Raw genomic sequence first — 20,311 nt, forward strand, 5'->3', positions numbered from 1 at the left:
GAAAGCAGAGGGGAGTATGATCCAGGCTCATCCTGGAGAAGAACTCCACCCGCGTGGTATAAAGCACCTAGCTGGAAGAACTAACGAGCATAAAAACGAGGCTAATGGAGTTGGAGTACTAGTTGGAGGAGTTAAAACTTCTATATTAGAGTCAAAAGCGACAAAACTCTTTGCCTCTTCTAGCAAAAAGCAACTTTAAGAATGACTAAGGTGAGAGTAGACACCTTAAATGATATTGGAGATTGACTCCCTTTTGTAGTTTGACTCCCCCCTCTAAAATCTTGGTGCTCAATCTCAATTAAAAGAGCAACTACTAAGAGCCCCTCAACATTTATAAGAGCTTCTTCTATGCCCATCCTCCTGGATACGAGGAATTCCTTTAAGAGGGAAACAAAAAGGTCTTTGGACAAAGAGGCACAACTAGGCATTGGGGTGGTCATGTGGCTAGGCATGGATAGTGTGAACTCGCTGAGCTATGATTCAAATACTTTTAGTGAGGATCCTACACAAGAAAAAAAAATTCAAATGATGAATAACACACTAAACTAAAATAAACGATTGATAAAATAACATACTAATATAATAAGAGCAATAAAGTTCTTGAGTCATGCTGTTGATTTTGTACTCTATCTAGAATTGACGTAACCTAATGCATACCCTCCCATCCTTCTCATTAAGGAGTAGCCCTAGATAACACTATAGTCCAGCTGAGGTCTAGCTAGACCATCAAATTTCACTATTAACTACTTTCCCTTCCATTTCGTTACATGAGATGATTTACCTTGAAAAGTATCTTTTATAGGCCCTTTTAGCCTAGTAGAAAATGTAAAAAATCAAGGGTTGAAAAGCTCTTTTTCAGCATTGTTGATCAACATGTAGTAATGTCTAAATATTCTAACTGTGGCTTCATATTGAGGATTCCCAACAACTTATTAAAAGTAAACAATGTGGTCCACCTGTTAGGATGGATCTAAGTTGAACTCAAATTATAATAACAAAAAACATCCCTTACAAAGGGAAACAAGTACCCAAACTCATACATGCACATGGGGGTAGTAATGATAAAATTGCCCCCAACAGCTTTACTGGTGACCTAGGTAACCCGATCATCCTCCTCAGGTAACAGTACCGTAAAGTCCCCCAGTTACTTAGAGTTAGCCAAGGACACTTGCTCATACGATACTGTGTTTTGCCCCTCATCATAAGGAGTCCTATGCACCAGCCTAATTGGTCTAAGGGTCGTTATAAACCCATGTTGGGGTCATAAAGCTTTGTTTATTCATTCTTAAAACTTTTATCATGAACTATTCATGTCAGGAATTATCGTCTCCCTATATCTATAGGTGTATAAAAGATTTCCCAATGGCCTACCACATTTCCATTTTATTAATGATGTGTAAGGGATATTTGTTCATCATTAATAATGTAAACAAGATTTTTATCTGTCATTAATCCTATCAGGAGAAAATGACTCTCTAACCCTTTCATTCCATCAAAACGACAAGGTTCAAAGACTATAAATACCTTCTGAATCACTCACGTAAAGGTTTCATAATTTCTATTCTCCAAGCATTCATTCCTTAATTCTTAGAGCATTTATCATACTAAAAAAGAGCAAACACCATTGTTCTTGGAATTTAAAGCTCTTTTTTTTATTTTTTACAATCCTCTATTTAAAAGTTATTAACTTCATTATCGGAGGATCCTCAAAGTCACCAAAAAAAATTGTTTTATAGGTGCTAGGATTTCTAACACTAATCATAAACTTCTTGGGCTATAAAGAAGGAAATATTGATATGAACACTGATTAACTATTATTCAAATACCAAATAATCTTATTCTTGAACATATCAAATTTTAAGACATCATCACTTATATTATAGTTAGATGATTTTTGTGAGGTTTCCTCTTTATTCTTAATATTTTTAATTTATTATATTCTATTATTTTAATTTAGACATGCCGGTTTCTGATGTCAAATTGATAGTTACCTAACATGTGTCTATTTAATTGTGAATTGATGGAAGGACTAAAGTCTTATCGAAATCAAGAGTTTAAGATCTTGCCCTGGTACTTTAAACACATGTTCTAAATGAGATTTGGATTTAATTTGAAGGGGTCGGTCGAGTAGTTAGGAATGAATAAGAAAAAAATTACCCTTTACAATAAAAATAAATATTTCGGAGACAAGATCATATCTACTTGCCACCCTCAACCATAGCTTTGAATAATCTTCCCTGATTTGTTACTTTCGACCCTTGAAGGTTCCCTAGTTTTGAACTTTTGCACGAGACCTTGACAGAAAGTTCTGTGACATCATCTACAAGTGCTAACTTTACCACAAGTTACTGGAAGGCGTAGTACTTGACCTGGTATTCGTCATATGTAAAAGCAATCAATAGCAAACTTCATTTGAAATAATTTTCTGATGCAATAAATTCACACATAACAAGGTTGGGGACACAGGCATCTGCAAACCCTATTCAGCTATTCCTTAATTAGTGTTTTCAGATTGTGAGGCCTCATGACACTAGAACAAATGTTCCCTTGCATTCTTACATGATGCTCTTGTATTTCCGTCATCCCTCCACGGTTCAGGACTCCTCTGTGTGGAACCCTGCCGCAGAATGCCACTTCCCCCTCCTTGAAACCTTCATCGTATGAAATCATAACTTGCAGATTAGAATAAGGCCAAAGTTATATATGAAAAACTCGGTGGGAAGTGGTATCTACATACCATATTTTGAAGGATATTTAATTCTTGTACTTAGGGTGGAGTAGAGATTGAATCTGAATATTTAAATCCTTGTAGCTGTTTCTGCACTTCTTGGAGGGCTTTTGTAAGTGCTCCATCGTGTAGTTTTACCGGCAATGTCACTTCATTCAGGCAGCCACCTTTTCTATCTTGTTTAAGTGTTTTTATTGTAGGGAAACGATCCTAAGGAGCCAGGCTTGCAAAATCAAACTTTCCTCCTCCAAATTTTTCATACTTGCTGGAACACAAATCGCAACATTAAGCTATGATAACAAGAATGAAGAATACGGTAACATTATGCCAATCGTTTGAGCACAGTTATCAGATTACCCGTAACCAACCCTACATAGTCTTTTCTGAAATACGACTGAAGTATACTGGAATTTGTGGCAAAAGTGTTGCAAAAACATGGTTTATTTTTTTAGGCTAAATTAAAAATGTATCATTTTACTTTTGGGGTTAAAATTTTGTCGAAATATCAAGTTTGTCGATTTAATTTTTTTAGCGCTTGCAATAATTTAACCATAAGCTATAATTCGCAACGTAAACATTGCAAAAATAAATAAATTAACATGATAAATTTATTGTAGACACATAAGAATTAAAAAGGACACTTCCTATAGCCTTTTCCAAAACTCTATTACAGAGGGTGATTATTGAATAGAACTAGTAGAGGGTGATTATTGAATAGAGCTATTAAGCTTACTTTTTAAAATATATTTTTCTTTTATTAAAATAATATTTTTTTATATCTAACACATCAAAACAATAAAAAAACATAAAAAATAATTTGAAATTAAAAAATTCAGAAATTCTTGAAAATACGGCGCCAAACAGAGTCTAAGTTTCTGTTTGGAATAGATTCATTAGATTATAAGGCCCAAGAACATGAGGGTGGCCAACCCCTCCACCCCACATTTGATCTGCCAACTGTCTGTAAGCCTTTTCAGTGAGATGAATAGAGTCCCAAAACACGTATTCATTAGGATTTTCACATAACTCGAACTGCTTCACTAGTCTCTTTCCTCCACAGCTAAAAACTCCTCGAAATGGCCCAGTTCCACAGCATGCTGATTTCCCTTCCTTGAAACCTTTATGATCCAAGTATTTGAACATAAAGCAATGTTAGATATATACAGTGGCCAGGCCGTTTGCCAATCCATACCATTTCCCATAAATGAAAGCTTCATGGGTCTAATCTAGTGAGCTATAAGGACAAAGAAAATAGGACCACAATAATTTGGGTTGGAGCCCACAAATCCCCGCGTCAAAGAAATGACAGTGTTTTTTTATAGAGCATAGATCGTAGGACATACCATATTGAGAAGGATGATTGATTCTTTGTTCAAGAAAGCTGTTGAGGTCAAAGTGTGAGTGTTTGAAACCCTTCAATTGCTCCTCCAGTTCACGGAGGAGCTTGGAGAGAGCTTTGTTGTGTAATGTTGAAAGCAGTGAAGTTTCTTTCAGGCAGCTACCGTTGCTATTCCTGATTGTGGGCAGACAGCCCAGTGGTGGGACATTGATAAATGCAAATTTTCTGCCCCCCAACTTGTATATCTCCTGTCAAATCAGCATCGATACAAGTCTTGATATTTACGTAAATGGAATTCAGAAAATACAAATCTGCATCAGAAGTTTAGAAGGCAATAGTACTTACTTTAATCACTGTTGTCAAGTTGCCGATGACCATCCCAACGTATTTGGAGTCTGTGTATGACTTTAGAATAGTGGAATTGGTCATGAAAGGGCTCATGTAATCATTGCTTCCAATGCTAAACAAGTATACAGCTTTTGATATTGTCATCTTGGCTTCATCATTGCCTAGCTTATGTCTCAACCACTTCTCCACCTTCTTGTAATATCTCAACTGTGTTCTAAGATCAATCACCTAAAAAAAGATGAAAAACAATAGTAGTATGATATGACTGGTTTGGTGCCACTATTCACCCAGGTAATGAAATCCTTTCATTTTCATGCCTTATGTGTGGTGTGTGGTCATTCCACCATATCCATGTTGACTTCAGAAACGTATTAAAGCTGTGCAAATTTTATGTCGATCATCTAAGTTAAGAAAATGGGTCGGCTTGCCATTAAGTTTTGAGGGCCTTCTCTTTGATTTTGACATGTCGAGGATGCACTTAAGAGCTTGTGGACCCGAAAAATTAGGTGCATCCAGCCTATAAAAGTAATACTGTCTTAAGTTGAGCTTACACTGCCCTTAATATTTGGGTCAAAACAAAAACTTCAATTTTCAAGTCTCTAATAGGTACAACATCAAAGTCTCTACATCTTTGGATCAAAAAAGAAAGAAAGAAAAAGGCCTCTAGATCTCCAGTCTTTACCTCATTCTATCCTTCTTTTTAGTTCTTCTAACATGCAAGTAATTAAAAAAACAGAGAATAGGTTAAAGGTCTCTGCTTTCTCATGGAAAGCATGAAATACAAAGTAGTTGAAACAAATCAATGAAAAGAAAAAAGTTCTCAATCCACACAATGAGTTGGATTATTTGAAAAGCAGAGCACGTCTATGCGTGGAAAGGCTTCCCTAAATAACATGCGTATTTAGATAAGTATATGCAAGATATGGCTTGTAGCGAAAGTAATTCCATTGTAACAATATACTTACATCCCCTTTATATGTTTCAACTAAAGCACCGGCTCCGGCAGATGCAAAATTGACTCCATAGTAATATTGATCAATGCCAGGTTGTAGAAAAGGTGGGATAAATGGAAGATTTGCATATTTGGCTACAATGTTGAACCAGAAAAAATAATGTACAAGATTATAAGAGAACATAATATTTGTAGGTTAACCAAGGATGTCATGAGTTGCACAAACAAGAAAGACATAGCTAGAGATTTGCATCTCTCACCAATAAAATCCGGTGCCAGACGACCGTCAGAAAAACGACCGGTGGGGAACTTGAAGAAGGTTTCTCCATAAGGCCAGAAGTTTGCTTGGTCAAGAGTTGTGGTGTTGATATAGTTGTTGTTGCCGGCATCTAAAAATGAATCACCGAAGATGAAGAAGGCAACAACATGTTTCTTTGGATGCTCGGATGTTGCTTGGCATCTTGCTGAAATGAGGACCGCGTGAAGAAGAAAAGCATACAAGAAGTGTTGACTTATCTTCGCCATACCTTACTCGTTTTGCTCTCATCAATCACGGAGACCACTTGTGGTCTATGGCTTGACTTTAAATATGTAGGAGCTTTGCCATTGCTTCATTTACATGGCTGAAGAATTATACATATACGCATGTATATATCAAGAAAAGACCGACCTTGTTCAACTGGGTGCAATGGGAGTTCTTGGTTCAAAACAAGGAGCTGAGATGTACAAGTGTCGACATTGTAGTCAACTTTTTTGAGGTTTGGCACGATGAAAGGGACTTTAGAGGATGTGTTAGGCAAAATCTGACAGATCAAACATCAGATGAAATAAAAAAAGAACATCAAAGTCAATGAGCTCTTAAGTAAACTTGACAGTCTTTTTTGCTAATTCTTCAAAAAAAAAAAAAGGCAATTAGAAACTCAAGCATGGGAGAAGGACCAAGTTGGGAAACACGTTTTGTGGCACGAGGACAACCTGTTCATCGCATAGTGTTCTGGCCAAAATCAAATAGCAAATTTCTGTGGTGATGGGGTCTACAATTTCCCCACTTCAATGAATCTCTTTTTAATTCTTTTTCAATCCCTCCTAAACTCAGTTGAAAAGAATGCATGCATCTGCATCATTTGCAATAAGTTCCTTAGGAAAACTAACAGCCGCATGATTGAAGAATAAGGTGCTATTTTGATGTTGATCTCGCATGATGTCGCCTTGGTGTTATATTAATTAAACCAACATATAGAATAATGTTTTAACTTTGTGATGAACATGTCCTTTTGAGATAGCTTTCTTTCAAAAATCAGAATCATTTTTGTTGCTGAATCTGTCACTTTCCCAGTCTAGTATTCGTCCAGGTAATTCTCAAATATCTCCACTGATGAAAGTGTAGTCTTATCGATATATATATATATATATATTTTAATGTTGTTTCCTTAAAATTTAAAGTAGTTTGGAATTGTTTTTCAAATGGTATTTTTAAAAATTTTGTTTTTTAAAAAATTATTTTATGTTTTTTAATTATTTTAATGTTAAAAAAATATTTTAATTATTTTAATTTTAAATATTTTTAAAAAATTAAAATTTTACGTCATGTATTATGACTTATTACTTTTTTTTTTTCAAAAGGTTAATTTAAGTTGTTATTTTTATTAAACACACTTCTAATTTAAATCGTTTTAACTCATTTTTATTTTAAATTATTTCTGAAAATTAATTTTTAAATTATAGCTCAAAGCCAAAAATTATCCCAAACTAGCTCTCAGTGTTCATTTGATATGATTAAATTAATTTAAAAGGTTTTATCAAATAAGATTTTAATTTTTCTCTAATTATTTATATGTGAAGGGTGTTTTTTTTTTTTTGTTTAATTTTTGTGTCTAGCGATAAATATATACGTAGCCTGTGTGCTCTTCTGCTGGAATGTGATATCTGTCATTTTCACCTATCAAGCTAAGATACAGAAAGTCAGAATCATAATTAGCACCTCTTTGAGTGGCAGTTTAACATTTTCTTAATACAATTGATAGCATGTTTCGCGATTAGTTTAGTGCGTGGTTGCTTTTACATCGACATCTAAATGGTTTTATATTTAAAATTTATTTAAATAATATTTTTTAAAATTTATTTTTAAATTAATATATCAAAACAATTTAAAAATGTAAAACACTCAAAGTCTAAAACGTGCAGGAGCATCATCAATGATCAAGTTTGGTAAACTTCCAGCTTATATGTCTGTAAATTCGTCTGTCATAATTCACGGATTGGCCATCTATTTAGGCAGTCATGTGTAATTGTTAGAAGCCCTACCAATGGAAGTTTGTTGAGATGTGACTAATAATACTATTGTCTGTACTCATTTTGGCATTTCCTCCTTTCATTTTGTAGCAGAAGAATATTGAAGAGATGGGGTCGGTCCCCTGCTGCATTATGGGATTCAAATTTTAGGTAGATCATGAACAGTGTATTTGGAAGATGAAGGCAAAGATTCCAATCCGCTCAAACAATTTGTGAAACTGAAAGGTTAGAACTCTATAGAGAAAACTGAGAAATAAAATATGCTCCAAAATCCTTTTCTTTAATGGGTTAATTTTTTCATATTGTATAGTGCAAACAAGCATAATTTTTTATTCAATTGTTTTACCGGATTGAAATCTTACCATACATTTCTAGAAGTTCTGTTTTATATCGAGTTAAATTGTCAGATCAATTTGACATCAGGAAATCCTTACAATAAGGTTCATAAACTACTGTACTTGATTTATATTTGTTTCCTAGTTGATTTAGGATTTGTTTTCCATTTTTATTTAGAATTTTTTTATTATTTTTTCAGAATTGTTTAAGATATTTTTACCTATTATAAATAGAGTTCTTTAGATTGTACTTAGGTTTTAGTTTTTCGGCCATGATGTTTTGAATAAACTTGTATTTTACGTAATGCAACACTTTTCTTTGTGGTTAAACAAAGAACAATCAAACTTATCAAGGTATAATTGACTTTGTAGTGTTCTTCCTTGTATTTCTCGTTTGCGTTCATTAATTGTTGGGTTGGGGTTCATATTTCAGTAATGTTGGTGCTTTGGTTCAAGTAATCTCTATGTCATACTTCAATCAAACTTGATTCTTTAGCTTTCTAGGATTTGTATTTCTTGTATGTGTGTTCCATAACCAAGTGATCACGGGGTTTATATTAGTTAGTATCAAAGCTTAGCTTTACTTATCAAGTTATGTCCTTTTTGTTTTTATTATTTAAAATTGTTTCCATGTATTTCTTTTTTCTTTGTGTCTCGTTTTGGGTCTAATTTGATTAAAGTTCTATTTGGTCAATTTTTTTCTATCTTCTTTTGTTATTGTCAAGTTTTGCATTAAAGGTCATTTGACAAAAAAAAAAGGCGTCTAACATCTTTTTCTATCCGGAATATTTATTTGGAGTAAACAAAGAAATAAAAAAGATCACAAATTCAGGTTTATAAGGGTTTATTCATTTGGGTAACAAGGTAAATTGAATTTCTCAGGTTTGATCTCATTAAAATCAATTCGGTACCTATAATTTCAAATTTCAAAATTTGGATCAAAATTCCTATAGTGTTTTTATATCATATCATGCTTGTCTTTTGTCTCATTTTTCTATTGGTGACATGTATTCACTGAGGGAGAGAAACGAAGAAGGGTTCTCACTCAAGAATACAAGGACCAATCCTATATGTTTAGGGTTTTAAGGAAATAATTTGCTAAGTTAAAAGAATTGTTCTATGAATGCAAATCATTAGAGAAAGAGGAACAACAACGCCGAAATGATGAAAGGAAAAAGAGAAGGGTTATTGCTTTTATGCAAAGTTGTTGGATGCAAGTGTTAGCAAGAAAAGAGTTCTGAAGGCTTAAACAAGAGGCTTATAAAACATCTATTGTACCTATGGGTTATTCGAGGATAAATCATTTTAAAGAGAAAGGAAATGATACGATCTAAGAAAAGATTGAAGAAGGAAATTCGAATTCTAGTGTAATTGTGCCTACTGTTCAATTTTACTCTATTAAGCATAACTCTCAATTTGATCGTTGGATCGGGCTAAAATTTTACCATGAGTTTTCAAACATATTTTCTATATTAATTTAAATTTTGAGGTCAATTGGAGTTCTAAAAGGTATCGTAATACAGGTCAGTAGATGCAATATAAATTTTGTTATTTGTTACCTTTTTATTTATAGACTTCCTATTTCAAGAGGATTCTTTTTCTAATAATGCAAGGATGTTCAACAACTAATTTTGGGACTTTTTCTACTTCTACAATGATCTTTAATGGGCGGTAACATAGTTTTTAAGTGTGGCAAAATCTTTAATGTTCTAAAATCCTTTTCTTACAAGGATTATAGGGCTGATTTTTCCTATTACACAATTCTATACTATCAAGCATAATTTTTTATTTAACAAATGAAACGAATTGAAATTTTACCAAACCTTTTTAGAGATCATGTTTTATATATAGCTAAATTTCAAATCAATCCGACATCAAAAAGGCATTGCGATAAGGTTTATAAACTATTGTATGAGATTTATGTTAGTTTCCTAATTGATTTAGAATTTATTTTTTCCTTTTTTATTTAGAACTCTTTTTATTATTTTTCTAGAATTGTTTAGGTTGTTCTTACTTATTATAAATAAAGTTATTTAGCTTGTACTTAGGTTTTAGCTTTTCAACCGTAATGTTTTTAATAAACTTGTTTTTTACATGATGCAACACTTTTATCTTTGGTTAAACAAAGAACATTCGGACTTGTCAAACTATAACTGACTTTGTAGCATTCTTCCTTATACTTCTCGTTTGTGATTCGCTAATCATTGGGTAGGGTTCATGTTCCAATATTGTTAGTGTTTTGGTTTATGTAATCTCTATGTCACACTCCTATCAAACTTGATTATTTGACTTTTAAGGATTTGTCTTTCTTGCATGTGGATCACATGACCATAAGGTTGGTATCAATCCAATAGTTGAATAAAAAATTATGTTTGCTAGTATAAAATTATGTAATAGAAAAAATCTGCCAAAGAATCCTTATAAGAAAAGGATTTTAGAACATTAAAGGATTTTGTCACACTTGAAAACCATGTTGTTATCTATTATATCTGAATGCTTGTTTGGTAATTATAGGCATATGTACCTTAATTGCTTCTTGTAATGCCACCATAATGTCCTTGTAAGGTTTGTCATTGAACAAATCTGAGACCCTTTTGAAACCAAATATAAAACCTATCCATGCTCACTTAATGAGTAGACATATCATTATAATTATATACCATCTATAAAATGCAACAAAGAAAGCTCGACATGTAGCATCCTGAATTCCAAGACTTTTGGATGGTAAATGGTCGTCATATAGATTCTAAAAAAGTCTAAGCTATTACAAATTGATTGAGATAGATATAGATTCCCTTGTTGGTGTAATGATAAAATCAAGTTTTTAAATCTATAGATGATAATCATTATCACCTTTGAATGGCAAACCTGCATGTAATTTACCTTTTTTTCATAAGCATCCCATGTTTATAGGCATTGCAACATTGTGTTTTTTTCTTGTTTTGAATGAGAAATATAAATCCACCCCTAAACATCAAGCCTTAACAAGATGTACAAGAATCAAATAGAAGACAAAAATGAAGTTCAACTTGTGTAGAAACAAGATAACTTTTAAGAACGTAAATGGCTCAGTTAACTAATCTGCTAAGACAGACCATTCACTTTCAAGGGATGCCCCCACACATGGAAGCCAATATTAAAAAGTTCACTATGAATATGCCACATTGTCCCTCTACAAACCCTTATCAAAATTCTTATCTAGTTAATTAAAGCATATAATTTTTTTATAATGCTCCTAGTTCATCAAAGATTTATGTTGTTCTACCTCAAAATTCACTGTAGATTGCTACAAACAAAATAAACAAAACAACTTTGCCTTTGTTTCAACCTGGTTATCATAACAATCAAAATCCAAATCATAAAAGAAAATGTCAAGAGAAATATTCTCCCCTCCCAATTCTTATTAAGGATATTTATCAAACCCTTACAAATACTTATTAAATAATGCATTAACCATTTAAATCTATCTAACCACACTTTTCTAAATGGTACAATGAAAATTCCAAATACAAGTATGATAGTGGAACAACGGCTCATTCCATTGATTATTGTCAAGGCTTAAGGATAAGCTAATTCAATATTGATGGCTATCATTCCATAAGAAAAATGGTGAATTCAATACAACCACAAAAGATAGAGACTCGTATGATTCATTTTAACCTAGAGAAATATATATGTTGAGATTCCCAGAAAATTTAAATCTTCTAAATTTTTTAAGTATACCAAAACAAAATATCCAGAGACTTGCCTCAAATTTACCTAAGAGACTTACCTCAAATTTGTTAAAGTTGATTAATTTAGAATAATTTTGAGATGTTACAGAAATCACTAGCTTGATGGTTAGTGGTAGCCTAACATATCAGCACAATAACATGTGCATACTTTTATTTTTTGTACATGAATCCTTGCTATTGAGTGAATTTTGCTATCTTTATAAATACAAAGCTAATTTGCACTTCTTGGAGATTGATTTAGAATTAACAGGAAAAGATGTCTGAAAAGTGAAATTATATATTGGTAATCTCAGAAGACAAGAAGCCTCAAAATGGGTAAAAATGGAGACATAATATGATAAGAAAAATACATACTATAAGATCTTGAACTTATTTCATTATAAAAGGTTGATCTTTGAGTGCAAACTCTGTATAGTTGAAATCTATGTCACATTACAGGGCAACCTGAAAACATAGAAGTTGATTGAAAGGTTATAAGATACAAGGAAAAGGCTGAAATGTAAAATCATTCTCTGAACTTGGATGGATATGATAGAATTTAACAATGCTAACTAGAGAAACAAACTCATCCATCCTTAAATTTTTTTTGGCAATGAGGATAAGGAAATATTTCTCATGTCATTTCAATGCAATCTATTTCATATCCTTAATTGGTTTTACTTAATAAAATGTCATACAGGGAACAAACCTTGATCCTAGGCAATGTTAGATTAGATAACCGCAGGTAGAGTCTAACATCGCCTAATATTTTCATCTGTACAACGTTCTTCCTCCCTTTTGCTGTTAAGACACCTTGATCAAAAATATGGGAGACATTTAAACAAGGGAGAGAAATCTGTGTCGTTATACCAACATTACAACTATGAGCGGGTTGATAGAACTGAGGAACTCGAATTAATCCTATAAAAATTCCTTTATAGAGAACATGAAACCTTGAAGGGCTATATTTTATGCCAAATTTGTTATGGTTTTTATCGTTTTGTATCAAAGACACAACATATGAGACAAACAGTGTTGAATTAAGGTAAGCAATAAGTTTATATGAATCCATTATTATCGTCTCTAAAGAAAACTTGGCTCTTGAGGCTTCAAAATGAAGATAACAACGAAAGCAGCTACCCCTATGGCTATGACTATGAAAAGAAAGAAAAACAATACGAAGAAAAAACAGGTTTTGAAAGAACATGCATTATGGAATTCTAGGCAACACAAAGAACCTGAATTTTTTCGATGAAACATCCATGTCATGTCTTCATATTAGTGTTTGCCCAGAAAAAATAGTTTGACTGCTAAGTTAGTTTGGCATAAGTTATTGGTCCTGATTCTGAAGGAATTTGATGTTTACTTCTTAGCTATATATATATATTCTCATATTCCTTTCTTAAGGTGGCTTTATCAATATCTTCAAAATATTATAACTTTGTGCCAAAAAAAAGGATCATACTTTCCCTGAAGTTCATTCTTCAATCCCATTTCTTAGAGTAATATTAACCCGCAACATGTGTTGGGCTTAAGTTCTCCGGCATGAGCCATAGGTTAACCCATATAATGTGCTGAACCAAGCCTAGCAATATTGGTTAGCTAGCTTGTTTGCACAATTAAGATTCTTCTCCAGGTGATAAGATAGTATAATGGACTTATGGTTAAGGTAACATGTTCCTCCAGTCAACTTGTGATGAGTTAAATTCTTATGATATTCCCTTATAGTCTTGATAAAAATAGTATATTTTGGAAAAACTAGAGAGATGGACTTGGTTTTCTACACAAAAATTGACCTAGAGATTAGTGATATCAAATACGCGACAAACAATTATAATTAATTAACATTTCACGAGGTTGGGCTTCTCATTCTTGTCGTATTATTCATATATTATGCGTCGTTTAATGCCTCAAAACATAACACTAAAATTGAAAACTCCCAAAAAATATTTGGGCAAACATAGGGCCTCGAGTCTTCAGAACTCGGCTCTACAGTTGAGCATTGAACACCATAGGATGGTATTGCAGCAATAATATAGCATTAACTTTAACTATAAATTAAAAGATATGGGCAAAACACTATAGTCCATGCCACTGTGGATGTAGATTTATTGTACCGTGGATTGTTGTATTTTTTTTTTTCATCCCAAAATCTTTTTTTTATTTCTCCTTTATGGGACAAAATTGGAGGACAATTTAGTTAATTTGGCTAAGAAAGGACATGGTTATTGGACAAAGGATCAAACTTAAAACAATAGAGGGAATGGATGTTGCTTTTGAAAATTTATCGAAACATTCATTACAATCCTTATACTTTTTAAATTATAAATATTAGATCCCTTGATTTTTTAGATTTCAAGAAAAGTCAATTTTGATCCAAAACATCATTTTTCTTAGTTTTCAATTTCTAGTTTGACAAACAAGAGAAAATGCCATTGGATTCCATCAATAAAAAAGGGGAAATAATTAGTTGACACCGATTTCGGCCACTAAAATGATCAATCTTGGAGTTAATGAGTTTCATTCAATAAAAATAGTTCAACTTATGTGTTTTTTTACCTTTTATATATATATATATATATATATATTATGTGATATTTGGTAGTTTTTTTTTTATTTTGGATTGATTTCAAGTTTTTGGATTGATTTCTTGGTTATTTGAGATCATATATGGTTTTAGTATTTTTTTAGATGTTTTGGGTAAAAAAGTAATTTAAAAATTAAGTTTTTTAAAAGAAAAAAAAAACTAAAGCTGAGTTTTCTGGCAACTCTTAGATACCGTTTGGTAATGCGGCTGTACCGGAGGTTCAAATAAACCACAGTTTCTACATGTTTGGTTATGCAAAAAAGTAGATTTTATTTTGGTGGGATCCACAATAATTGTGGCTGCACCTGTGGCTGATAAGAAGCTGGAAAATTATGCTTTCCAACAACAGCTAACCTCATTTTTCAAGATTCACTGTGCTAAGAAAAAAAAGTCGGCTCAACTATTCATCTTTTGTCTCTGGAATTGCAAATTCTATATGCTGTAGCTTGTCTTCCCCAAACATTAGAGAGCATGTAAAAGATGACTTCCTGGAGCTTTTCCACTGTGTGGAGAACGGAGTAGCATGTTTTGGCCGGATCAGGTTGGTACAAACCTAAATGTAAAAAAATATATATATTTTTTATTTTTAATTATATTTTATTCAAAAAAACTAGTATTTAACATTATTTAATGACACTACATAAATTAGAAGGATATCGCATAATGACATAGTATTTACAGAATTTGATCGCAATTTCAATTTTATTCCTGATAATATTTTATCTGATGTTGTTGCATGCTCAATAAACCATGGAAATTATAGTCCTTATCGAATGAATTTCATACGTTATGAAATTGTAGATGGTTTAATGGAACAATAAAAAATATTTTATATAAAGTGTTATTTATTTTATGATGTAATAGCAGTAGTTAAATCTACAATATTTAAATTAAAAATCATCAATATTAATATATATTTTTTAAAATTATTTTATAACCTTAATTTCAAAAGCATTCTTAACCAAACACATTAAACTACTTTTTATTCAACCTCAATTTCAACCACAGTTTTAACCAAACATTTATTTTTTCAAATCAACTTCAACTAAAAGTACTTTTTATAAAACAACTTTTTTTAAACCACAACCACAACAGCTACCACAATACCAAACACACTCTTAGTTACTTAAAACTAGGCTTTATTTAATTAAAGGGACAACCCGCCCTTTGACTTTCTTTTAAAAAGAATAAGAGGGCACACGATTTTAATATTGGGAAAAAAGGTGTGGCTCACGAGCTCCAGGTGTCTTGCTTGTTTTTTTATTTTTTTTAATTATTATTTTCAACCTCTTAAACTTAAAAAATAATATACATCATTTCTTAGTTTTTTTATTTTTTAAAGGTCTCTCTTAGAACATACATTATGTCAAGACTTTTTTTTTTTGCATTCGAGAAAAAGATTAATTTGACCCTTTTTTTTTGCCTATATTTTTTTAATGATTATTCAATTCATTAAAAAAAATAAAAAAACAAAATTATTCAATACAATCGAATTTATTATCTTGTTACTATCTATCTTTCAATTATTTTTTAATTTAATCTTTGATTATCATCAATAACTTTTATTTATATTTATTATCACAAATAATTTTTAATTTGCAATTATAATTTATTTTTTGTGAAAAAAGCACGTAACACTTGAAAATAAAGACATCCTGCCCGCAGCTAGGCACGAGCTAGATAGCTGGCATCAACTAATCAAAACAGAGGAGCCGCTGTATCAGCCTATCAAACTAGTTCAATTCAGCTTCAACAGCAGCTGTCATGGTTTTGCGATCTCAAAATTGGTCTCCTTCGCGTCGCATGCCCATCCTTGCGCATTTTAGCAATTCGTAACAAAAGAGATAGGAGCCAGTGGGACCTCTTCCTGTTCCCAGTTCGGCAATTTTAACTGGCCCGGCCCGGCCCGGCCCGGCACGGCAGTCACTGATGGGAACGCAGTGGCACATGCTGCTCAAAATTTGTTGCTAAAAAACAAAAACGTCACGAGACACCTTACGCATCGTCGAATCCCATTTTATTTGGCATTTTCTTTTCCACTGCTATTTCAGACTTCACAGTCTGAGAGAGGGCTCGCAATCCTAGATATTGTGATCTCCCAAAATATTACAGTGGACCCCATCCCAGATCCCTCCTCTAATCCGCCACCTCAGTTTTGGAGCTACTTGGCTTTAAAGCTGGAAGATGATGGGACATGGGCATATCACGACAACCTTTTGAAAACTATCACCTTTTACCATGTGCCACGCGGTCGGCGATTGGGAAATTGGCTCAATCTCCCGAGCTCAAGTTACCAGGCAGGAGTTGAATTTAAAACAATATGAATCATTCAAAGAAGGAGATGACCCTGGATGATCCATATCCTTCTGTGTTTAAAAATGTCTATCAGGGAAAAAGATGATGACCCTTCACAAGCACCATCACCTTTCCACCTGCAAGGGCAAGTAAATAAGAATGATACATTATTTAATCATACAAGAAAAGTGAAAATGGCCCTATTTTGACTTCATCCCTCATTCTTTGCATCTGGGACATACGGAGACTTTTCAACCATAACGGCAAGCAACTTTTTCTTTCAGGAATTTATCAATACAGAGTACTAGTTAATCAGGATTCAAAAATGATGGCCACGGGGGAAAACCAACCACAAAGTTGAAATTTAAGGCTTCAGTTCTCAAAATAAATCACACAATATTGTCAAATTACAGTCATCGAATCCAACTTCCAAAGTCCAATGACTTAAAATGTAATGAAACGGGAAACCGAATGTACTACTTTTATATGGAAAAAGCTCCTGGAATGCTTCTCCCACATCGAGGCTTTAAGCATGTTCAGCTGTGTTGTCCTCCATTCCCATCTCAGATAAACAACCATTCCTACGAGCAGCAAAATGAAAGGAAGCAATTATCGATGAAACTCATAATAGAGTAAAACAATAACTTGTAGAGAGGAAAAATAGAGATGAAACTCACTAACATGTAGCCTTATTATTTACAAAACCTAGCAAACACAGAAAAGTAGGCTCAATAAACTCCCCCAACCATGGAGGGGAAGTCTTCGAAGCTCCACAAGTCCACCGCGTTTGTGCCATCCTGAGTTGTGTCTCCATTAAGGAAGCTATCAAGAGAAGCCTCCCAGTTACCCACAATATCTGGCATCTGAAGGTTCATCAACTGATTGTCAAAAGCCAGCAACTCTTCGGACAGAGATTTTCCATTCTTCTCTTCAACAGGCACTGCATTCTCAGTGTATGATTTCAACTTCTTAGGATTAGCATCCACAAAGACGGCTTCATCAACTTCTGGAGTTGCTGCAAGAACAGACAAGATTTCAGGGCCTTGTTCTCCCCACCCAAAGTCACAATCAAATGAGTTGCTCCCGTTGTCAGAATTGAAATACATAGAAGGATTGTCAGGAGGACTCAAGGGCGTCACCCCAGAATCTCCATTGGCCGGGAAAGAATTCATTATTCCAAACTGGCTCACTTGTGGTTTCTCTTCCACAAAGCCCATATTATTATAATCAGTTTCTGGGTTGCTCAAGTAACTAAAATCCTGGCTTAAATTTGCCTTTGTAAGTCGTTTCTGTGAGTTTTCCTTAATTTGATGCCTTGCTGAAGCACATGGAGCTTCATCAGGGAAGTTCACCTTAGCTTTCTTGCCTCGAATTCTACGTGCCTCAGAATCATATGCTCTAGCAGCTTCTTCTGCAGTATTGAATGTTCCCAACCAGACACGTACCCCTTTCCTGGGATCACGAATCTCAGCAGCCCATTTTCCCCATGGACGCTGCCTAATTCCTCTAAACTGGTTCTTTCTCTTCCTCTTTGCTGATTTTTCAGCAAGTCCACTGAATCCAGCAGATTTAACAGCAGTAGAACCTTCAATAACAACCAAAAACAATAAGGAAAGATATTATTAAGCACACGGGCACAGATACTTTAGGTGCGTGCTGCTGCATGAGCAAAGCCTATAAAGATATCAAAAAGGAGAAACAACACTCATGAGGCAGAAAGCAGACAGCGGCAAGAAGAATTTTGGCTTTAAATAGATAAAAAGATCCAATTTTACTTGCATTGAATCACAAAATGAAATCAAGATTTGAAGCAAATTTTCCTAACCTGGAGTTATATTGCAATTCAATAATTATTTACTACAAAGAGAGCTTATTGTCTGACAAGATATTAATTTATCAATTTTGATTTTCTCAAATTTAGACTAAATGAGAAACCCAATCAAATCTGCCTTTAATTTATTTAACACCAACATCATGTAACCAAAGAACCCCCCTATAAAACCAGCTATTAACACCTCAGATAACAGCAGGAGATCATCACCAGAAGCAGAGATTTTAACAGCTAATGATTTGAAGAATCCATAAAGTTTAGATCTAACTGGTTTTACGAGTCCTATCTTTTGGCTAGAAAATAATAATAATAATAATAAATTGTACCCAAAATAAATTAGTACACCTTATACAACCAATTGAGTCCAAAAATATAATTCAACCAAACCAGCATCAAAAATCAGAAATCCACGGATACGAGAGGATTTTGCTCCCATCTCAAAAGGTTTAAACTTCACAGCTTTGAGTTCTCACTATTCATCATTTATTTTCCTTCCACTTGTAAGGAAATCTAACAACCAAAAAGGAGCAATGGACAAATTAAACAATAAAGCTTGATGAAAAGAAATGGTTCCACGCATGAATCAAAGTCCTAGATTTAATAACACAAAGACAACCGAAAAATAACAACAATAACAACAAAACATAATAATAGCCCAACACTAAATAAATAAATAAGAAAAAACAACCTTTAAAATAGAAAAAATTCCTGATCATAGCAGAAAACTACAAGATCTGCATCATGAACGTATAAGCTTTGTAAGAAAAATGAACAGAAATCTAATCCCGCAAAAATGATCAGTGAACACGCACACACAGCTAGAAATTTATCTCATATCAATATGATCAGAAACAAAAACCCACAAGTCACCTCAATAAACTATGATCAACATAACCTACCATATATCCCATCAAGTTCAAAATTACCAAAAATCAAGACACAAAATCAGTTTTTTTAAAAGAAAGTAAGAAGCTTGAAAGAAAAAAAGCCATATAAAAATTATTAAAGCGTACTCTCAATACTGTAGCATCGATCTCCCAGAAACTTGATTCCCAAAAAAATCACAAAAACCCATTTCTAAGCTACAATCAGCTAACCCATAACCGTAATTATTAAGTAAGAAAAATTAAGACAAACAAACAAAAGAAAAGGCATTATTACCACGAGGGAGCCCAAGCTTTTTAGCAGGTTCAGAAGCACTAGCAGAGAAAGCAAAAGGCTTGGCATCAGCGAAGACATCATAATCCTCGTCGACATCAGACTCATCCTTAAACTCTTGAAAATCAGCCTCAAAATCATCTTCGGGATCAGCAACAACTGGCTTCAAGTGCTTGCTGTTGAAGGGTTTCTTCAGCTCAAGCCACTCAAAGCCCGAGGTCAACCGCCGAGAAGATCGAGCGGTGGTTGTCGGAGCGATGAAGTCTGAGATGATAGCACCGCCACACATGTTGATTGATGGTGATTATACAAGTGGGTTGCTTCACGGGGGTGTAATTGAAAAGATTTTTGAGAGAGAGTGGTTAGATGGTGATTTTCCTTTTTCTTCTAAGAGAGAATAATTTGTAAGTAGCGATTGTTGGGATTTAAGTAGAGATGGTTGGAGGAGTTGTTTAATAGGTGGGGGGAGGAAAGGACTCAGAGGGATGGATGTGAAATTACTATTTTAGCCTTCTGCGTTGTCAAGTTGGTGAGATTTTGGTTGCCACGGTCATCTTTTTATTTGAGGTTGAATTTTACATATGTAAAAAAGGAAGGGTTATTTGGCATTACATTTCAACCGTAGAATTTTATTTTTAAAAATTTTAAATTAAATTTTTTATCATTTTATATACTGATTTAAAAATCTAATTTTAAAAATAATATAATATTATTCTAATATATTTTAAAATAA

The 20,311-nt window shown here is 33.4% G+C and overlaps 2 protein-coding genes across 3 annotated transcripts; both read right to left on the reverse strand.

Annotated features, from left to right (window-relative positions):
• Positions 1-3,457: 3,457 nt before the first annotated feature.
• On the reverse strand, positions 3,458-6,316 carry LOC133700854 (GDSL esterase/lipase 5-like). The gene is made up of 5 exons (XM_062124554.1): positions 5,628-6,316; positions 5,381-5,502; positions 4,413-4,643; positions 4,072-4,315; positions 3,458-3,846 (listed from the first exon to the last, which is right to left on the reverse strand). Exons 1-5 carry the CDS (start codon positions 5,890-5,892, stop codon positions 3,596-3,598), a joined length of 1,113 nt encoding a protein of 370 aa, XP_061980538.1. The 5' UTR covers positions 5,893-6,316; the 3' UTR covers positions 3,458-3,595.
• Positions 6,317-16,946: 10,630 nt separating this feature from the next.
• LOC133702371 (ethylene-responsive transcription factor RAP2-12-like) lies at positions 16,947-20,022 on the reverse strand. 2 transcript variants are annotated; one of them, XR_009843712.1, is made up of 3 exons: positions 19,582-20,022; positions 17,267-18,174; positions 16,947-17,170 (listed from the first exon to the last, which is right to left on the reverse strand). XR_009843712.1 is itself a non-coding variant. In XM_062126707.1 (3 exons), exons 1-2 carry the CDS (start codon positions 19,865-19,867, stop codon positions 17,318-17,320), a joined length of 1,143 nt encoding a protein of 380 aa, XP_061982691.1. In that variant the 5' UTR covers positions 19,868-20,021; the 3' UTR covers positions 16,947-17,170; positions 17,271-17,317. The 2 variants fall into 2 exon arrangements, 1 of the variants encoding a protein (XP_061982691.1); XM_062126707.1 differs by having other exon boundaries at positions 17,271-18,174; positions 19,582-20,021.
• Between the last annotated feature and the right edge of the window lie 289 nt (positions 20,023-20,311).

The sequence above is a fragment of the Populus nigra genome, chromosome 8 (assembly GCF_951802175.1).
Source record: "Populus nigra chromosome 8, ddPopNigr1.1, whole genome shotgun sequence".
NCBI classification, from domain to species: Eukaryota; Viridiplantae; Streptophyta; class Magnoliopsida; order Malpighiales; family Salicaceae; genus Populus; species Populus nigra.

Excerpts from the sequence above, each read along its gene's own strand:
- LOC133700854 (XM_062124554.1), bottom strand. The coding sequence starts at position 5,892 with ATGGCGAAGATAAGTCAACACTTCTTGTATGCTTTTCTTCTTCACGCG. Across the intron at positions 5,503-5,627 it reads TCTGGCACCGGATTTTATTG|CCAAATATGCAAATCTTCCA; the intron begins GTGAGAGATGCA and ends TCAACATTGTAG. Across the intron at positions 3,847-4,071 it reads CAATCATCCTTCTCAATATG|GTTTCAAGGAAGGGAAATCA; the intron begins GTATGTCCTACG and ends TGGATCATAAAG.
- LOC133702371 (XM_062126707.1), bottom strand. The coding sequence starts at position 19,867 with ATGTGTGGCGGTGCTATCATCTCAGACTTCATCGCTCCGACAACCACC. Across the intron at positions 18,175-19,581 it reads AAAGCTTGGGCTCCCTCGTG|GTTCTACTGCTGTTAAATCT; the intron begins GTAATAATGCCT and ends TTGTTATTGAAG.